The sequence below is a fragment of the Girardinichthys multiradiatus genome, chromosome 9 (genome assembly GCF_021462225.1).
Source record: "Girardinichthys multiradiatus isolate DD_20200921_A chromosome 9, DD_fGirMul_XY1, whole genome shotgun sequence".
Classification (NCBI taxonomy): Eukaryota; Metazoa; Chordata; class Actinopteri; order Cyprinodontiformes; family Goodeidae; genus Girardinichthys; species Girardinichthys multiradiatus.
Window position 1 is genome coordinate 17,650,806 of NC_061802.1, and position 18,712 is coordinate 17,669,517.

The window sequence follows — 18,712 nt, forward strand, 5'->3', positions numbered from 1 at the left end:
TACAGAAAAAAATATTCTGATAATTATTGACAGCATATAATAGCATAGTAAACAGTTTAGGCTATAAAATAAAATTCGATCTAAGGTTTATGAGAAAAATAAAATGCTGTTCAGGCTAGTTCATGTTTACTCTGAGCAGCTTCATTGATGCGTTTAGACTTTATCTAATGAATCCCAATAAAACTAAATCGTATGAATTATGAGGTGTTTTTGTAGCTGTGTTTTCTGTCAGCACCTGCAGCTCTCTGAAAAGCATCTATCGCCTTGTCGATGCCGGCTGTGGCGGAGCGGTCCTGCCGCGCTCCGATCTGCGTGAACAGAGCTCCGATGTTGAACAGCACGCTTCCCTTCTCAAATGCCAGCGCACGCTGAGACGATGGGACCCCTGTCAGAGAGTCGTACCTGAGGGATGAGTTAGGAGGAACGAATTTTACCTTTGTAGGGTAAAAAGTAAGTCACATGGATTGATGAGTGTGTGTACATTTCTGGCAGGAAATAAATTACTGATTGTGACGATGGTAATCGTCTCTCTTATTTTCATCAACAGTCTGATGAAAATAAGAGAAAAAAATAACTTGCATCGTTATCTATTATATATATGGTTTTATAAACATTTTATTTTTTACAAACAAAATCAGAAAAGTGTGCCGTAAGTGTATTTCTTTACTTTGATAACACTAAATAAAATCCAGTGCAACCAATTAGTCAACTGATTAGTAAACAATTTCATCTCAGTGTAAAAACAGCTGTTTTGCCATCTAGCGGGTCATTCGATAAACGTTTGATCCTCCCCAAATCATTTCATTTATCTTAGTATCCATACAAAAAGATGCCCTAATATCACCAACTGAATTTACTGATGCTGTTTTAACACTAGAACTCCCACGGCAGTGAATTGTTTGAATATGACCATCTCACGCAGGGATTTTATCCTAGAACTGGCAAAACAGTTCCATGTCAACCACATGCGCTTCAAAGAGCTGCTGGTTAGCAAACCCTCCGCCACGGAAGAGCCGTCTTTTGTGAGGCAAAAAAGACAGTGTCAGGTGCGTCTACACTGTACAAAAAACGGCTCACATGATGTCTGTCACAAATGGGAAAAGGTGGTGTGCGGGAAATGTACAGAGGATGTGCTTGTGACAAGCAAATAAAGTATTTGATCGGTTTTCTCATCTTGTAAATATTTTTGTTTTGTTGTTCCACTTGTTGAATGTTTAGATTTTTAATATGTTCATTATTATTGTTCAGTTTACAACTATTCATTGTTCTCAAATGTAAATGATTATTGCATTTATTGTCCAAGTCAATCAATTTATGTAAATAATTAAAAATTATAACTTCAAACTTTGAAGTTGTGTAGTTTTTTTTTATTCAATTTACAGTTTAATTTTCAGTACAATCTTAGACTTTAAATAATAATAGCATATATTGCAGGCTTTGATAAAATTATATTTTAAGACCAGCATCATTAGGTCTACATATCCATAACGGGTTAATATAGCGTACTAGAACCATTTAGTCAATGACATCATCACTAATCTCGCATTCCATTGGGCAGAATGTCACCCGTCAAATTGATTGCCAGTGGGAGGTCTAGTAGTATCAGAATTCTGGGAGTCCTAGTTTAAACAAGCCGTGCTTCTCATCAGCACCAAGAGTGCTGGAAAATGGGAGATAATCGCAGCTTTTAAAAGTGTGATTTATTTAATTATCTGGTGATATTAAGAGACAGACAGTGACTAAGCACTGGGTCGGTTACGCCATACATGGACTCAGAGGAAAATATTGGTTCCGAGCGCCGCTCTATGCAGCGCATTGACCTGGTTAAGCTGTGTGACAGGTGATTTCAAAGAACGAGACAATGACAGAAATGACAGTTTGTGTTAATTTGATGCTAATCTAATGATTTATCAATGTTGAAGTTTTAACTGTTTGTGTCTTAAATGAGGAAGACTGAACACAAAAATAAACATGGTGCTCATAATGTTTTAATTGGTTCCCCGCGTCCTGACTAAAAGGGTTCTTTCAACTGACCCGGTTCGAAGTTAGCACTAACAAAGTATCTGTTTATTGGTGCTATGATCAGAGTTACAAAACAATGAAAGACTTTTAATGTGTTAGAATGGTGCAAAGTCCAGAACTAAATCCACCAGAAAATCAGTGGCCAGACTTAAAAATGTATGTTTAAATGATTCTCTCCATTAAATCTGACTGAGATTGAGGTATTTTGCAAAGACGAATGGGTAGAAATGCTGTTAGAGGCATAGCCCTAAAGACCTTCAGCTGTAATTGCAGAAAACCCGGTTCTATTTCATCCCTACTGACCGCCAGAGGGCGGTGCCGAAAGCAATGAATGTCCCCTTCGTGCATGCGCAGTTCGAGTATTTATACCAACAGTCATACCTGTGACACACCGGATAACCACAGAGGCTATATATGCCTACGTCATCCGAAGCTCTGTTACTTATTTCTTCTTGCATGCTGTTCGCATGAACTTGCTTCCCTGTTGCCTGGATGCCCTGTCGCTTTCTGGCTGGAGATGCAGTATTTTCGCCCTCCTAGGGCTGCAACGGGTTGATCTTAGTGAAGGATTTCTGCAGGTAAGTTTGCCGTTTGTTGGTGACGGCAGTATTCGTGCCCCCTCTCCCAGCTCACGGCTTCTTGTTACTGTGTCTGTGGTGTTATTTCAGCTAGGCTGCTGTTAATTTGGCTCTATATCTGGTGACGGCAGCGGTGTTCGCCCCCTCTCCTAGTGTGCTTCACTGTGTGGTCCGTTTCGGCTCACGGCATTAAGCCTTCCTTAGGATTGTTTGATTTTTATACTTGGTGACGGCAGCAGTGTTCGCCCCCTCTCTCAGTGTAATCGACCATGTGGTCTGTTCAGCTTACCACCGTAAGCTGCTTTTAGTTTTGTTTTTTATACCTGGTGACGGCAGCGGAGTTCGCCCCCTCTCCCAGTGTAATCGACCATGTGGTCTGTTCGGCTTACAGTGTTGAGCTGTTTTTAGTTTTGTTTTTTGTTTGTTTTTTACAACTGGTGACAGCAGCTGTGTTCGCCCCCTCTCCAAGTGTAATTGACAGTGGGGTGTCGGCTTTTCTTAGTTGTGCCTGGCCTCTTTTGGTTTGCCTGCTCTGCTATAGTGGTGACGGTGGCGTTTGCGACTCCCACTCTCAATTGCAGACCCTTGGTCTCTTTTCGTTTGCCTGCTCTGCTATAATTGGGGACGGCAGCATTAGCGCCCCCTCTCCCGATTTTAGCGTATTTATTTTCCCATCTGAATTGGGGTGAGCCTTGTTTTCAATCTTGGACATGGGAGGCTCCCACTACTGCATGGAATGTGGGGCTGTTCTTCAGGCAGACGATGGCCATGACCTGTGCCCTACCTGCCTTGGACGTGATCACCTGGTGGAGGCGCTGTATGAGAACCCCTGCATGAATTCTATTGTCATTCCCCGTGCGTTGAGGGTGGCTAGGTTGGTCTAGTTGTGCCCTCAGGATGATGCTGACCTCCTGCCCTCTGGGCAGATGGCCCCCCTTAGGCGTTCAAAGCGCCGTGGTGAGACCACAGTATCTGTGCCCCCCTCTAGGAGGAAGCGAGCCAAGTCTGACCAGGGCCTGGCCACAAGGGTTGAGAAGTTGTCGAAGGAGTTAGCAGAGATGAAGTCGTTGTTGCATTCTGATGCCTCACTTCCAACCGCTGGGCTGTCTTCCCCACCCATGCCAGATTTGTCTGTGGAGGAGGATGTTTTGTCTCTGGCCGCGTCGGCCTCTCAATTTAGAGATGAGGAGGAGGCACAGTCCTCCCAAGCCTCTGAGACTGGCTCATTTTCTTTGCAAAGTGCAGTTGGTGAGCCCAGTGACAGTTCTATGTGGGAAGTCACGTGTATGACCTTGAGGCAACTGCAGTTGGAACTCCCGCTAGGAGAGGAGTCTGCTTCCGGAAGTGCCATTTTCAGGCATGGACGGGCTCCTACTCCCTTTTCTGTCCCTCCGTCAGAGGAGTACCTGAGGGAGTTGCACACCTGTTGGCGGGACCTAAGAGCATTGTCACGTCTCTCCACAGACGGCCGAGTGTTGGCTGCCATGCACGAGTCAGTCAAGGCAGGCCTGGACCGTATGCCAGCAGTTGAACCCGCTGTTGCTTCACTGATTGTGTCACCAGAAGAAGCCCTGCATCCTGATGTCCGATGCCCATGTACTCAACTCAGGATGACCTCCGGTGTAAAGCATACAATGCAGGAGCGCATGCTGGCCGCTTTGGCAATTCCATGGCACATCTCATGTTTGCCCTCTCTCTGCATCCCTTCAGGATGGTGGTGGTGCAACTGCGGCAGTTGGGTTTAGCGACGCAGCATTGCAGGACTTTGCGTTGATGACCGGAGAGCTTGGCTGTGTCATGTCTTTTCTCGTCCAAAGTTGTCGACAGTTCTGGCTGGTGCAATCTTCTCTGACCGAAGCATGCCGTCGGACCCTCAGGGGTGTCCCAGTCGTGCCAGTGGAGTTGTTCGGATCCGCAGCTGTGGAGGCGCTGGAGCGAACTGTTCAGCCGCGATACACTAGCCAGCAGCTTTCTGGCCTCCGCAGGAGTATGCCCCCCCTCTTCTTCAGCGCTCGAGCCTTCCTTCCATAAGCCCCAGTGCTCGGCCGCCACCTTGGCATGGCGATAGATCTGGGGGTTTCTATCCCCGAGAGGTGCAGCAGAGACCTGGCAGGGACTTTCGTCAGCCAGTCCGTTGCTCAGTTAGACAGACCCAGGATCCTGGTCCCCCCCATACTGTAGATCCGTGGGTGGTTGCCACATTGACCCACGGTTACAGGCTACAGTTCCGACGACAGCCCCCCTTTTCATGCCGGGTCAAAATGACTGTTATCCCCAACCCGGTGAAATCCCAAGCACTGAACCAGGAGCTTTCCACCCTCCTGGCAAATTGTGCAATCGAGGCTGTAGACCTACTGCAGCAACCCAGAGGCTACTATTCGATGCACTTTGTCATTTGCCAATTTTAGATCTGAGGGGACTCGATCATTTCCTGAGGGTGCTTCCCTTCCACATGCTTATGACGTCAGAAGTTCTTCAGGCTGTTACGAAAGGAGACTGGTTTATGTCAACAGATCTGACGGACACCTACTTTCATGTGCCTATTGCGGCAGAACATCGCCGTTTTCTCAGGTTTGCTTTGGCAATTCCGGGTGCTCCCTTTCGGCCTCTCCCTTTCCCCAAGGGTGTTCACTCAGTGTGTGAAAGCAGCCCTCTGTCCTCTGCAGGCCTCCGGAGTCAGAATTCTTACATACCTGGACGACTGGCTCCTTTGTGCCCCCTCTCGGGCAGGTGCCTCTCAAGATACGAGCCGCCTTCTTGCTCATGTGTCGCAATGGGGCCTCAAAGTCAACTTGGTGAAGAGTTGCCTGGTTCCGCCCCAGACGACCACTTTTCTTGGGATGCTTTTGGACTCGACTACTATGAGGGCTCGTCCATCTGTTCTCAGGGTGGCCGACATACTCCAGTTGGTCAGTCAGTTCATGCCGGGCAGGACTTTTCCCTACATCACCTTCCTGCAGCTGCTAGGCAAACTGACTTCAGTCACTCGTGTTGTGCCCCACCTAGAGGGACGGTTTATGCTAGTTCGAACAGGCAACACCTCTGTCGTTTACCACATCAACCTGATGGTTGATGTGGTAAATGATTGGCCCGCCGATCGGCGCCTTCTAGAAGTGTCCAAGGATCTTCTGGAGTGGGCCTCTCTTCATCTGTCCCTACACCCTACAAGTGATGTAATTACCAGGGGAGAGCAATCAGGTCGCACTGGGCCAAGATGCGCTAACTCATCCCTGGCCTTGGGTTCTCCTGTACGCTTTTCAGCCCCTCTCGCTGATTTGGCCTACTCTACGGAAGGTTCTCAGAGAGGGCCACAGGTTGTTGCTGGCGGCTCCGTTATGGCCAGCACAGCCGTGGTTCCCGCTGCTTCGGAGTCTGTGTCTCGGCACCCCATGGTGTCTTCCAACCAGGAGGGATCTGCTGTCTCAGTTGTGGGGACGGATATGGTACCCCGACCCTCAACGTCTCCAGCTGTGGGCATGGACACTGGGAGCCTGACTGGGTGTTCAGACCCTGTCAGGCGCACCATATTGAGTGCTAGGGCACCCTCCACTTGTCAGCAGTATGACAACAGATGGTGTCTTTTTTCTTAGTAGTGTTCTGTCCGCAATGAAAATACAGTTTCCTGTCCGGTGCCCACTATTCTGGAGTTCCTCCAGTCTCTGCTTCATAAGGGCTGCTCTCCTTCGACCCTCAAGGTATATGTCACAGCAATTTCATGTCATCGTGCATCTGTTGACGACCGAACGGTGGGGAGCCATGATATGGTCTCTCTTTTTCTGCGCGGTGCGCGTAGGTTGCACCCGCCGCTGGTACGGAGAGTGCCCATTTGGGATCTGCCCTTAGTTCTCGAAGCTTTGTGCTGCTCCCCTTTCGAGCCTTTGGTGCAGGTGGACCTCAAGTAGCTCTCATACAAGACTGCCTTTTTGTTAGCTATTGTTTCGGCTGAGAGGGTTGGAGAGCTGCATGCTCTTGCTGTCCCTCATGTCTCCGAGGGGGTCCAGATGATTATGGTGTTGCCTTGTGGCCTAACACTGCGTTTGTGCCTAAGGTGTTGTCCAGTTCGCACTGTTGGGACTATGATTATTGATTAATTAATATTTATCAATAATTATAATTAAAAATAAATATAAATTTTTTTTTTCTTAACCAAAAATCCTCATTTATGAATCGAAACCAGAGATGTCTTCCTCTCAACGCCTTTGATAATTACAACTGTTAAATACTCAGTAATAATTGATAACTATTACCAGAGATGTCACTGTTTAATTAACCATTTCTGCCGAAACATGGGGAACTTTAACCTTATTTTGACTGACAAATCCTTCTTGCACAAAATAAAACGCAAACGACTTCTCTTTATCTATGTGAATATTTATTAAATCAACAGCCTGATCTCCCTCGCTACTCCGCTTCAATAATCCTCACCTAATCAAACATGCAAAGTTCTACACAGAAGGAAAAAAAAATATCTCACTAAACAAAATAAAACAAAACAGCAGTGGGTGTGTATGGAATCAAACCAGCAGTTATGGCAAAGGTGATAATATGACAAAGGAATATGGTGTTGAACAGAGTTTTGGGAAGAGGCCCGCCAGAAAGTGTAGCTTAGTTACGGTGAGCCATAAAACATCCCCCGGTGGGAATTTGGTAGCACTGTTGCCTTGCAGCAAGAAGGTCCTGGGTTCAATTCCCGGCCTGGGGTCTTCCTGCATGGAGTTTGCATGTTCTCACCGGGTTCGCCGGCTTCCTCCCACAATCCAAAGACATGCCTGCTAGGTTAATTGGTAACTCTCAATTGCCTGCGATGGACTGGTAACCTGTCCAGGGTGTACCCCGCCTCTTGCCCATAGACTACTGGAGATAGGCACCAGCTCCCCCGTGACCCACTATGGAATAAGCGGTAGAAACTGACTGACTGACTGAAGTCTTCCTTCTGGGGCAGTGAGTGAGAGAGAAAAGGGGGGTGAAGAGTTTCTGCGCGTCCACAGTTAAACTCCAAGAAAGTGGTCAATCTCCATCCTTTGGCTTCCTTGGCGAAAAGGAAAAATATGATCTGACCGTCAGCAATCGACTGGAACAAAACAAGGTGGCGATCCATCTCCTTGAAACCACTGTGAGGGTTTTTTTCTTCTGTTACGTGTTAAACTCATGTCTTCGATCGGCAAAGTGAAATTTCTGGCCTTCTTATTCCAGAAACCTCTTTCATGAATTTTTCTTTTCCGTTGCCCAACGAGAAGAATAAATGAAATCCACGTGGGACCTCTTCTCCAGAATGAGATGCTTCAGATGTTGGTCCGGTCTCCAACGTTAAGCAAATGGTGGGCCGACTCATAGGGTCTTATATAGTTGGTGGTGGCCTCAGAGCTGCGACGCCTTCGTCCTATCAGCGCAGTGGCCGCTGGGATTTGTAGTAACGATCTGTCCTGGGATACAAAATGGCCGAAAACACCAGAAGGCCTGGTAGCGTCCAGCAATGTGCAAATGGTCAAATATTCAGTAAACAAGTGGTCCAACAGCACTGTAACCAGCCATTGAGGCTGGCTCGGTTTTGGCCTCAGTCACGTGCAACGGCGGATGAGTCTGAGTTATTGTCCCCAGTACGGGCGCTGGAGGCATACGTTGCGGCCACTGAAGCTGTGAGACGCTCAGACCAGCTTTTGCAGTTCTATGGTGGTCCCAGGCTGGGTTGTCCTCTTTCTAGACAACGTCTTTCCCACTGGATTGTGAATGTCATCTGCTACGCCTACAGTGCAGGACGCCGTCCGCTGCCGGTCTGTGTGAAGGCCCACTCTACCAGGAGCATCTCTGCTTCCTGGGCAGCTATGAGAGGGGTTCCACTGGAGGCCATATTTGCTGCTGCATCATGGACTTCCCCAAGCACGTTTGCCAGGTTCTACAATGTTAATGTGGCCGCCCCTCATCCCCTGGGCCAGGTTCTTTTGCGAGGCTCCGCGTGAGGTACGTACTCAGGATTCCTCGTGACATGGTTGGTATTAGTCATTCAGTGCTTTCAGCACCGCCCTCTGGCGGTCAGTATGGATGAAATAGAACGAGGGTTACGTAAGTAACTACGGTTCTTTGATTCCTTGATGACCGCCAGAGATTCTCTGTCACTCAGAATCCTTGCTTCCGCCAGAAGATTCTGTAGGAACAGAGCCTCGGATGACGTAGGCATATATAACCTCTGTGGTCATCCGGTGTGACTCTGTTGGAATAATTACTCGAACTGCGCATGCGCAAAGGGAACATTCAGTGCTTTCAGCACCGCCCTCCGTCATCCGGGATTCATAGAACCGTAGTTGGATACGTAACCCTCGTTTTACAAAGAATTGAGGCATTACATTGAACACAAATGGGTGTCACACATATGTTTTACATATTTCATTTGGTAAACAAAATCAAAACCATGAATCTTCTCCCTTTTACTTTACAATTACCCTACTTCATGTTGGTCTCACAAAAAAATCCCAATAGAATACAATGAAGTTTGTGGTTGTAGTGTAACAAAATGTGGAAAAGGTGTAAATACTTTTTAAAGCACTGCATAAACTGTACAATATAACCTATTTAAAGGTGGTCTCTAAATAGAATAAAAGGCAAAGTATAAGTGAGGATGAATTCCCGCAGTTTTTTAATTAGTGTACATATCATACCAGTGAAAGTGAACGCCTAGGTTCTTGTGTGCAGAGTAGAAGCGCTGATCCAAATAGTACAGCTGATTGTAGTACTCCATCAGTAGATCTAGTCCAGCCTGGTTACGGCTGGGCGTACGCATCGCCTGACCAACAAACAACAACAAAAAAACTCATTGTAATGGATATTCAAAATCTCTGCTAATGCCAAGGTTTCCATCATTGCAGGAGATACTTGTTCTTTTTTTTTTTTTAAATCAACTTCATGCAAGCAGATCTAATACCAAACCTCATGGAGGTCTGCTGTGTATAAAACTGTGACGGTGCTTTTATGAACCTGTCTGAGCTCAATCAGCTCTTTGATCTCTTTGTCGTATAGACTGCTGTCCTCTCTGTAGTGCTCGCAAATGAAATCCTACAAGAGGAGAAAGAAACAAAGAAAAAATTGTTTTATGTGTGGACAAACACATAAAACATTGACAAACCAAAGAGGATTCCGTGCCACAAAAATTTCAGCTATCCTTAAAAAGAGACGTTAAAATAAAAGTAATTAAAGCTGAAACTGATTTTTATTAGAGTAAAACAATTCAGAAATTAAACTCTGTATAACTGTATAGGTATAAATGTACATATCATATCAGAGAGCTATATCTAAGCACGTTAACAGAAAATTAAAGGGAAGGAAAACATGTGGTGTAAAACGGTGCACAAGCAACATGCATCACTGCAGCCTTGAAAAGATTGTGAGCCCCTTCAAGAGTACAGACACATTGGATATTTCTGGATTAAAAATCCTTTTCCTGGTTTTATTTAATATTAAAATTTTCCAAGAAACTGAATTTAGTTTTTTCATTAGCTGTAAGACAAAATCATTAAAATCAACAGCAAGAAAGGATTCAAATACATCAGTCAATGTGTAATCAATTTAATATCTGAGGTTTTACTTTTTTTAACCGCATTACTGAATTAATTTTCAGCACCCGTTTCAGGTAAAATATCCATTTATTAAATTATATTGCAAATGAATCTGTAATGCAATACCTGCTGCAATGGGCAGTATTTAAGCAGCTTTATCAACACATAATACTTTATCTTTTAACGGCAGAAATATTACAAGGTCTTTGTTATTAAGGTACGTTTATTATTAGAAATTTTGCAGACTGGAAACTAAACCTCCATATTTTTTTAAACTGATGTTGATCAGGTTCCTTTACGTTGCTTCTAATCTTTAGCTTTGTAAGCAGGTCTTGGATCTAGATGAACCACTTTAACTTGGTTAGAAACTGGTTAACTTGCAAAGAACATGGATTTCTTTAAGATATGGAAGATCTGCAGAGGGTCTGATCGAGGGTTCATCTCACCAGGCTTTATGTTTTTCCTTTGAGATCTGCTGATTGGCTGAAAGGACTTCAGATGAGAGCTTTGGATCAATCAGTGGCCTGTATTGACAGGCATTAGTAGATTTTACATAGTTAAGATTACTATGAACACTTAAATTTCCAGAGCAGTTTCCTAAGGTCCCGCTTGTATAATCCAATTGTGTGACATTCGCTCATGACTGGAAAAAAAGCTTCATCCAATCAGCTGGTTGGAACATTCAGTCCATAATTAGTCAAATTGAGCCATTATTACAAAAATATTACGTTTCTAGGGCTTAATGTTTATTTCATGAACAAAAAGGTTTAATGATGATAAGGCTACTAGCCCTCACCTGGATAGGAACAGTAAAGTCCACTTCTTTGGTTTCTTTCAGGCCAAGGGGAATCATGGGAACACTGATGGCATCACTGTAGATGGACATAAATACACGTTGTGAGTCTTAGTCATACGTAAGCACCAATGTTCACTAAGCAGATTTCAAACACAGGACAAGTCCGCACTGCCATCTGTTCATCTTAAAACCCAGCAGGGGGGCTCTACTCTCTGATTGATCCTGCTAACAAGCACAGTTAAAGCCAATTATTAAGCCTCACAGCCCGTTGAACCCCCCAGGTAAACCCCTACCATTATCTGCGACTGCAAACAAAGCATACATGCATGGGATGGGGTCATTAATGATGCAAAGGAGGGGACTGACCTTGGACTGTGGTGGGAGAATAAAACCTAATGACAGACAACATTTGCATCTCTATAGCTGTGGGACCTGCCATAATTATTAAACACCCAACCGTCAGTGCATTCTAAACTAGACTTAAAGCATTTAAAGCCCTTGGCATTGTCTTCCTACTGAAATGTGCAGTACAAATAGACTTGCCTTAAAAGCTTTTCTAAGGAAGAAATATATTACTCTCAAGTTTTAAAGCAAAAACCATAATACATATAACATTGGACAGAAGACAAATAATCTAAGCAGAGCATTGCCACAGAAATATAACAGCCGCTTGTTTTCACCAATTAGAATTAGTTTAATGAGTGTGGCCTAGAATGCCTGCGACAAACTCTGAATAGACCATGATTTGTGTCTGTGTGACTACCTTTCTGTCTGGTAGATCTCCATGTTGCTGTTAAGCTCTTCCAGCTCTTCCTTGAGCAGCTGCAGGTTGGAGTTGACAAAGCTGAGCTCCAGAGCCACAGTCTCCTTCACCTTGTTGTTGGTTGTTGCTCTAAAAAAATAAAAAACAATTATTAACAGAAAGCCCTTTTTCAATCCCTTGCAGAAGGATTCATAACACAACAGAAGCTGCCTAAAAATTATGTACACTTTGATGTAGTGTGTTGATCTCCTTAGGCCACATCCTGCATCATTACTTAAATACACATCACCTGCTTAAATCCAGTAAGCATTTTCATGTTTATACAGCTTGGGGTTGGAAATTATGCATGTATATGAGTACAGGTCCTTCTCAAAATATTAGCATATTGTGATAAAGTTCATTATTTTCCATAATGTCATGATGAAAATTTAACATTCATATATTTTAGATTCATTGCACACTAACTGAAATATTTCAGGTCTTTTATTGTCTTAATACAGATGATTTTGGCATACAGCTCATGAAAACCCAAAATTCCTATCTCACAAAATTAGCATATCATTAAAAGGGTCTCTAAACGAGCTATGAACCTAATCATCTGAATCAACGAGTTAACTCTAAACACCTGCAAAAGATTCCTGAGGCCTTTAAAACTCCCAGCCTGGTTCATCACTCAAAACCCCAATCATGGGTAAGACTGCCGACCTGATTGCTGTCCAGAAGGCCACTATTGACACCCTCAAGCAAGAAGATAAGACACAGAAAGAAATTTCTGAACGAATAGGCTGTTCCCAGAGTGCTGTATCAAGGCACCTCAGTGGCAAGTCTGTGGGAAGGAAAAGGTGTGGCAGAAAACGCTGCACAACGAGAAGAGGTGACCGGACCCTGAGGAAGATTGTGGAGAAGGGCCGATTCCAGACCTTGGGGGACCTGCGGAAGCAGTGGACTGAGTCTGGAGTAGAAACATCCAGAGCCACCGTGCACAGGCATGTGCAGGAAATGGGCTACAGGTGTCGCATTCCCCAGGTCAAGCCACTTTTGAACCAGAAACAGCGGCAGAAGCGCCTGACCTGGGCTACAGAGAAGCAGCACTGGACTGTTGCTCAGTGGTCCAAAGTACTTTTTCGGATGAAAGCAAATTCTGCATGTCATTCAGAAATCAAGGTGCCAGAGTCTGGAGGAAGACTGGGGAGAAGGAAATGCCAAAATGCCAGAAGTCCAGTGTCAAGTACCCACAGTCAGTGATGGTCTGGGTGCTGTGTCAGCTGCTGGTGTTGGTCCACTGTGTTTTATCAAGGGCAGGGTCAATGCAGCTAGCTATCAGGAGATTTTGGAGCACTTCATGCTTCCATCTGCTGAAAAGCTTTATGGAGATGAAGATTTCATTTTTCAGCACGACCTGGCACCTGCTCACAGTGCCAAAACCACTGGTAAATGGTTTACTGACCATGGTATCACTGTGCTCAATTGGCCTGCCAGTTCTCCTGACCTGAACCCCATAGAGAATCTGTGGGATATTGTGAAGAGAACGTTGAGAGACTCAAGACCCAACACTCTGGATGAGCTAAAGGCCGCTATCGAAGCATCCTGGGCCTCCATAAGACCTCAGCAGTGCCACAGGCTGATTGCCTCCATGCCACGCCGCATTGAAGCAGTCATTTCTGCAAAAGGATTCCCGACCAAGTATTGAGTGCATAACTGTACATGATTATTTGAAGGTTGACGTTTTTTGTATTAAAAACACTTTTGTTTTATTGGTCGGATGAAATATGCTAATTTTGTGAGATAGGAATTTTGGGTTTTCATGAGCTGTATGCCAAAATCATCCGTATTAAGACAATAAAAGACCTGAAATATTTCAGTTAGTGTGCAATGAATCTAAAATACATGAATGTTAAATTTTCATAATTATATTATGGAAAATAATGAACTTTATCACAATATGCTAATATTTTGAGAAGGACCTGTATATAGTCAGAATGTTCACTTGCCTAATAATAGTGCACACCGTGCAGCAATTACTGCTGCAAGTCTTTTGGGGTTTGTCTCTATCAGCTTTGTACTTCTAAAGACTGAGAGGTTTGCCCATTCTACTTTGCAAAATAATTGTAACTCAGTCAGATTGGATGAAGAGTGTCTGTGAATCCATCTGTCTGTCCATTTCTGTGTATCTGCGATAGGGTTGTGGGGTGAAGTCTCCCCAGGTGACACTCTCCAGCTCATTCTGGGGGATCCCAAGGAGTTCTCAGCCTGGAGCGGTATATAATCCTTCCAGGGTGTTTTGGGTTTTCCCCTGGGTCTGGACATCCTCCAACGGGAAGCATCCAGGGTCAGATATCTCAACTGACTACTTTCCATGCAGCAATTTGTTGCTTCTATGCAGATGAGGAACAGGTTAACTTCAAGCTCCCCCTTGATGACTGAGTCTTTTACCCTATCTCTAAAGTTGAGTCCATTCACCCTATGGACACCTGTCTCCAGGATTCTGTTCTTTTGGTCATGATCCATATCTCATGATCAGAGGTGAAGATTGGAACAAATCGGTAAATCGCAAGCTTAGCTTCTTTAGCTCAGCTCTTTCTTCACCACAACAGACCTGAGCAGTTCTCGCATTACTGCAGATGAAGCCACAAACCATTTGTCTGTCTTCTGCCATCAAGTGATGCCATCCTACCATCACTTGTGAACAAAACACCAAGATATATAAACTCCCCCCCCCCACAGGGGCAAAGAAAACCCAGAGGGAGCCTATGGTCTCAGACTTAAGAGGCGCAACAGAATTGATCGATTTGAAGACCAGTAAGTTTGTGTATTTTTTTTTTACATAGAATCGTGTGTGACTGTGGTGAATGCTTTATGGTTTCTGCTTCAATAAAAGGTGAATAGACTGTGTGAGTTATTTTATGTTATGTATCTGTAAAATTGGAGAGCCCCAAAATGTGATACGTAGTTTAAAAAAAAAACACAAAAAAAACAACATACGGCTCATCACTCAGGTGTAATTTGTTGCTGTCTGGGGCTCTTCATCTGATTCTGTTGAAATATCAAGTCAAATAAATGTTAATAATAAATAGTGTCTTTTTGTTTTCCAATAAATGGTTAGTTTGCAAAATAACATGTAGTCATTATTCAGTCCTTTTTAGCTTACTCTTGAACTAATATTTATGAATATACTGAATTTTGGGAGATTATTTATTTACTATTTGGAAAATATTTTATGCTTTTAAAGCTAAAACTTGAACCCACTTTAAGCATCAAAACAATTCATCCAGATGAGTAAAGGTGCAATTTTAAAGAATATGCAATATTTGATAAAACCCATAAAACCTTTTCAGGCTTTGACCAACATCATTTATTGCCTCTTTGCTCTAACCCAATGTCACGATTAAACTTTGACAGTGCTGAAAATTTGGATGCGTATTGTGATAAAATATAGGAATTAAGTAAAAAATCATTTAAAAAAAATTCCCTTAGTCCCCAGAGGTTCAGAGCTTATGACTGTTGCACATGTAGCTCCACCTTCACCTTCTACTCTGTCCTCTACTGTCTCTTTTAGTCTATCAAAGACTCCAATTTCCAATAAACACAGACTTGGCACAGAGCAAAGCCAGCTCACACTGCTGTTCCAGGAAGTCTGAGTAATCATTCAGTTTGGCACAGAAATGGTTTGGGAAAATACTTGTTATTAAAACCATTTCTAAAACTCAATGGTTGAATAATCACATAAGATGGAATTGGACAAAACAAACAAAAACGCAAAATAGAAAACTCTCATCACTATATTAGGAGGATATGTATTTAAAATGTGCAGTTTGTAGATAAATTAACCAGTGTGTAAGGAGCTGACACTGGACAATTTCACAACACTTTGATCACAGGGCCTTTTCTTGTCAGCATTGTCTGACTTCATTAGCTTCCCCATGTAATCCACCAGCTAAAAAAAAACCCAACATATTTTCTCCTTTTTCTGTATAAAAGGACACACTAAGACCAAAGCAAAAGTCACTACTTTCTAATTTTAGCTGTAGACAGTAAATGCATCACTTCACCGACAAGACAAACAACAGTAAAGGCTGTTCAGATTACCAAAGTTGAAGGCAGCAGTACTTTTTAATACACATAGTCGCTTATTTTCATCAATTTCTAAATGACTCATGCATCCCCCAAAAATAAGTTTGAAAGTTTCCTTGATTTTCACACAAGAAATTGTAAAGGAAATTAAAACAGAACTCAAATAGCAAAGGGACTATATTAAAGATTTTAATGTATTTTTAAGGACAGTCAACGTAATAAAAATTGCAGAAGCTACACAGGTTGCTGATATGATATGACAGACTTAAAAAAAAGCAAATAACTAAAAATGTAAATTCATCCTAAAACACACAACCTGACCAATGTTATGCACTTTGCACAAAGTTACAGTTTTGCACAGTTCAAATTCAAAAGAAGCAAAGAAAATAATGTAAAAGGACCCAGAAGGGTTAGTATAGCTCCTAACCTTTACCAGTCACTTTGTTGGTCACTCCCTTCCCAAGTCTCAACATGCACACAAGCATACACCTATAGTCTCACGCCAAAGGCAATCTGATTAGTCAGCTTAAACAGGCTGCCAAATATGCCCTTCATTTACGCCCACTTGCACGCACATCAGGTAAAAACAACAAAAAAAAAAACAACTAACTCATCAAGAAACACAAAACATCCTGAAGTTTAAAGAGGAAGTCTGAAACCTCGCTATATTACTAATCCCCTTCTCTGTGTATTGAACATCAAAAATCACTTAACACCTCCCACATGCCAGCACTTCTAAAAACAAACCAGTTCCACCACAGATTCAGACCTGAGAAAAGTAAAAATTAAAGCAGTTTGTTCCCCATGTAGAGTAACCCAACACACTAACAAACTAAGAAGGGGGAGGTTGACAGATAAATGAGTGGGGGGATGAGCTCAGTGAAACTCACTAGGAATCTCTGCATGGGAACATGACGGGAGGCGGACACAAAGCCGGCTGATTACAGCCCGACGGGTTGTGTGGGGGTCCTCTTTGTCTCTGTGACCAAGCGTCCCAGAAGAAGGCGTAGGAGTGCTTTTATTATTATCTGCACCAAACTGAGTCATCAAGTTTAGCAAAACAGTTGGAATCTGTTTAAAACAACTGCTAGTTCTGATAAATGGATCGATTAAATGACCGGGAACAACATTGACAGTAATCCCTTGTTTGGCTTTAGCTTTTCCTGCTGTGGGTTGCAATCATATTTAAAACAACAGTTAACCATCGAAATGAAGTCAGAATAAGATTCGACTATGAAGGTTTCAATGAAATACACATTTAAGATAAAAATAAAAAAAACATTGTAAAACTGATTAACGGTCAAATCACAAACAGCAATCAGTGTAGAATGTCTTAATTAGCTGTTCTAACGATCAGCGTATTGCTAAAAAATGAAGCCAAAGACAACACAAATGTTGAGCTAATTAACAAAATAACTGCATTTTCTACGGAAGCAAGTTTACAGAAAGTGGGAGTTGAGCAGATAACAGGAAGGCTAAATGGAGTACACCAGAGTGGTACGGTTTTATTCTTTCCCATTTTAGACCTTTGCATGCCAGAACTGGAAATGTTAGCAGTGCTTTGGAAAACTCTGAGCTAAGGTAGGATCTACTCACTCTTCAAGCAGATAACTATACTTACAGTTAAAATAAGATAGAGCTAATAGTAGTTTAAATGATCAGCCTTATAATCAGGCTGTGTTTGCTAAAATAACAGTGAAATCCTGTTTCATGGCAGAATGCACCACCTTGACTCCTCTCTCTCACACGGTGTGACGTCACCTCTGCTTCTAATATATGATCTTTTCACCACAGAAAGGCTACTCAACGCTCCTCTACAGCAAACGAATGAATGATTTAACAATGTAAAACTTCTAGCAGTGCATCAGATCACAAACATCAAGTTGGACACGGCTGTTATGACTTTTGTAAGTCTGTTTTGTGCTTTTATGTTTTGAGGTGTGCAAAAGTAAATAAACATGTTAAGGATCTATATTCTGTCTCATAAACAAGATATGCTGTAATTGTTCAAGTTGACTTGTATGTGTATAACCTGGGGGATTGGTAGATTTTGAGTGATACAGAAAGATACTGCTGTGTACATTTAGGCTGTTTCAGATAAAATGCAATGTTGACTTTACTATAAAGGTGTTATTGTGAAGAGGGATGCATTTTGAATGCAACCACAACCAAAAGAAAACATTCTACTTTTCTGTGGATTTACAAACCAAAGAATACACGATGGCGCAGTTGGTAGCACTGTTGCCTTGCAGTAAGAAGGTCCTGGGTTCGATTCCCGGCCTGGGGTCTTTCTGCATGGAGTTTGCATGTTCTCCCCGTGCATGCGTGGGTTCTCACCGGTTACTCCGGCTTCCTCCCACAGTCCAAAGACATGCCTGTTAGGTTAATTGGTAACTCTAAATTGACCTTAGGTGTATGAATGAGTGTGTGCGTGGTTGTTTGTGTGTTGCCCTGCGATGGACTGGCGATCTGTCCAGGGTGTACCCTGCCTCTCGCCCATAGATTGCTGGAGATAGGCACCAGCTCCCCCGTGACCCACTATGGAATAAGTGGTAGAAAATGACTGACTGACTGAGAATACAGAGATTTATCATCTGAGAAGCACACCTGCTATCCATAGAAAAAGAAAACATTGGTGAATAACAACTTACTGCAGCCAACTAAGTTCCCAGAAAAGCACGAGTTTTAAATTAGGGACACTTTCTTTGTTGATCCCATTAGATTCAGACACAACATGAGTCAGGAGGCAGAGAGTAGCCCCTTGCTTTAATTAAGCTGTTCCTTCTCCTCCTCCTCCTCAGAAGTTGAGTCTTTATGAGAAAGGGAGCAGCCTCAGCCCCCTACATGTGTATATTAAGCGACTGTTGCACAAAGGCCATTATATTCTGTAGCTATTCTCAAAGGAACCTCAAGAAAGGTTACATCCAAGTCCACA

At 43.1% G+C, this 18,712-nt stretch overlaps 1 protein-coding gene across 1 annotated transcript in view; it reads right to left on the reverse strand.

The window, feature by feature from the left end:
* Positions 1-18,712, reverse strand: part of rhpn1 (rhophilin, Rho GTPase binding protein 1) — a 30,419-nt gene that overhangs the window by 5,980 nt on the left and 5,727 nt on the right. The window contains exons 4-8 of the mRNA XM_047375386.1: positions 11,707-11,835; positions 10,944-11,019; positions 9,570-9,647; positions 9,254-9,378; positions 236-402 (exon numbers count right to left, since the gene is read on the reverse strand). Of these exons, the coding sequence (XP_047231342.1) occupies positions 236-402; positions 9,254-9,378; positions 9,570-9,647; positions 10,944-11,019; positions 11,707-11,835 (575 nt within the window). The remainder of the gene's footprint in view (positions 1-235; positions 403-9,253; positions 9,379-9,569; positions 9,648-10,943; positions 11,020-11,706; positions 11,836-18,712) is intronic.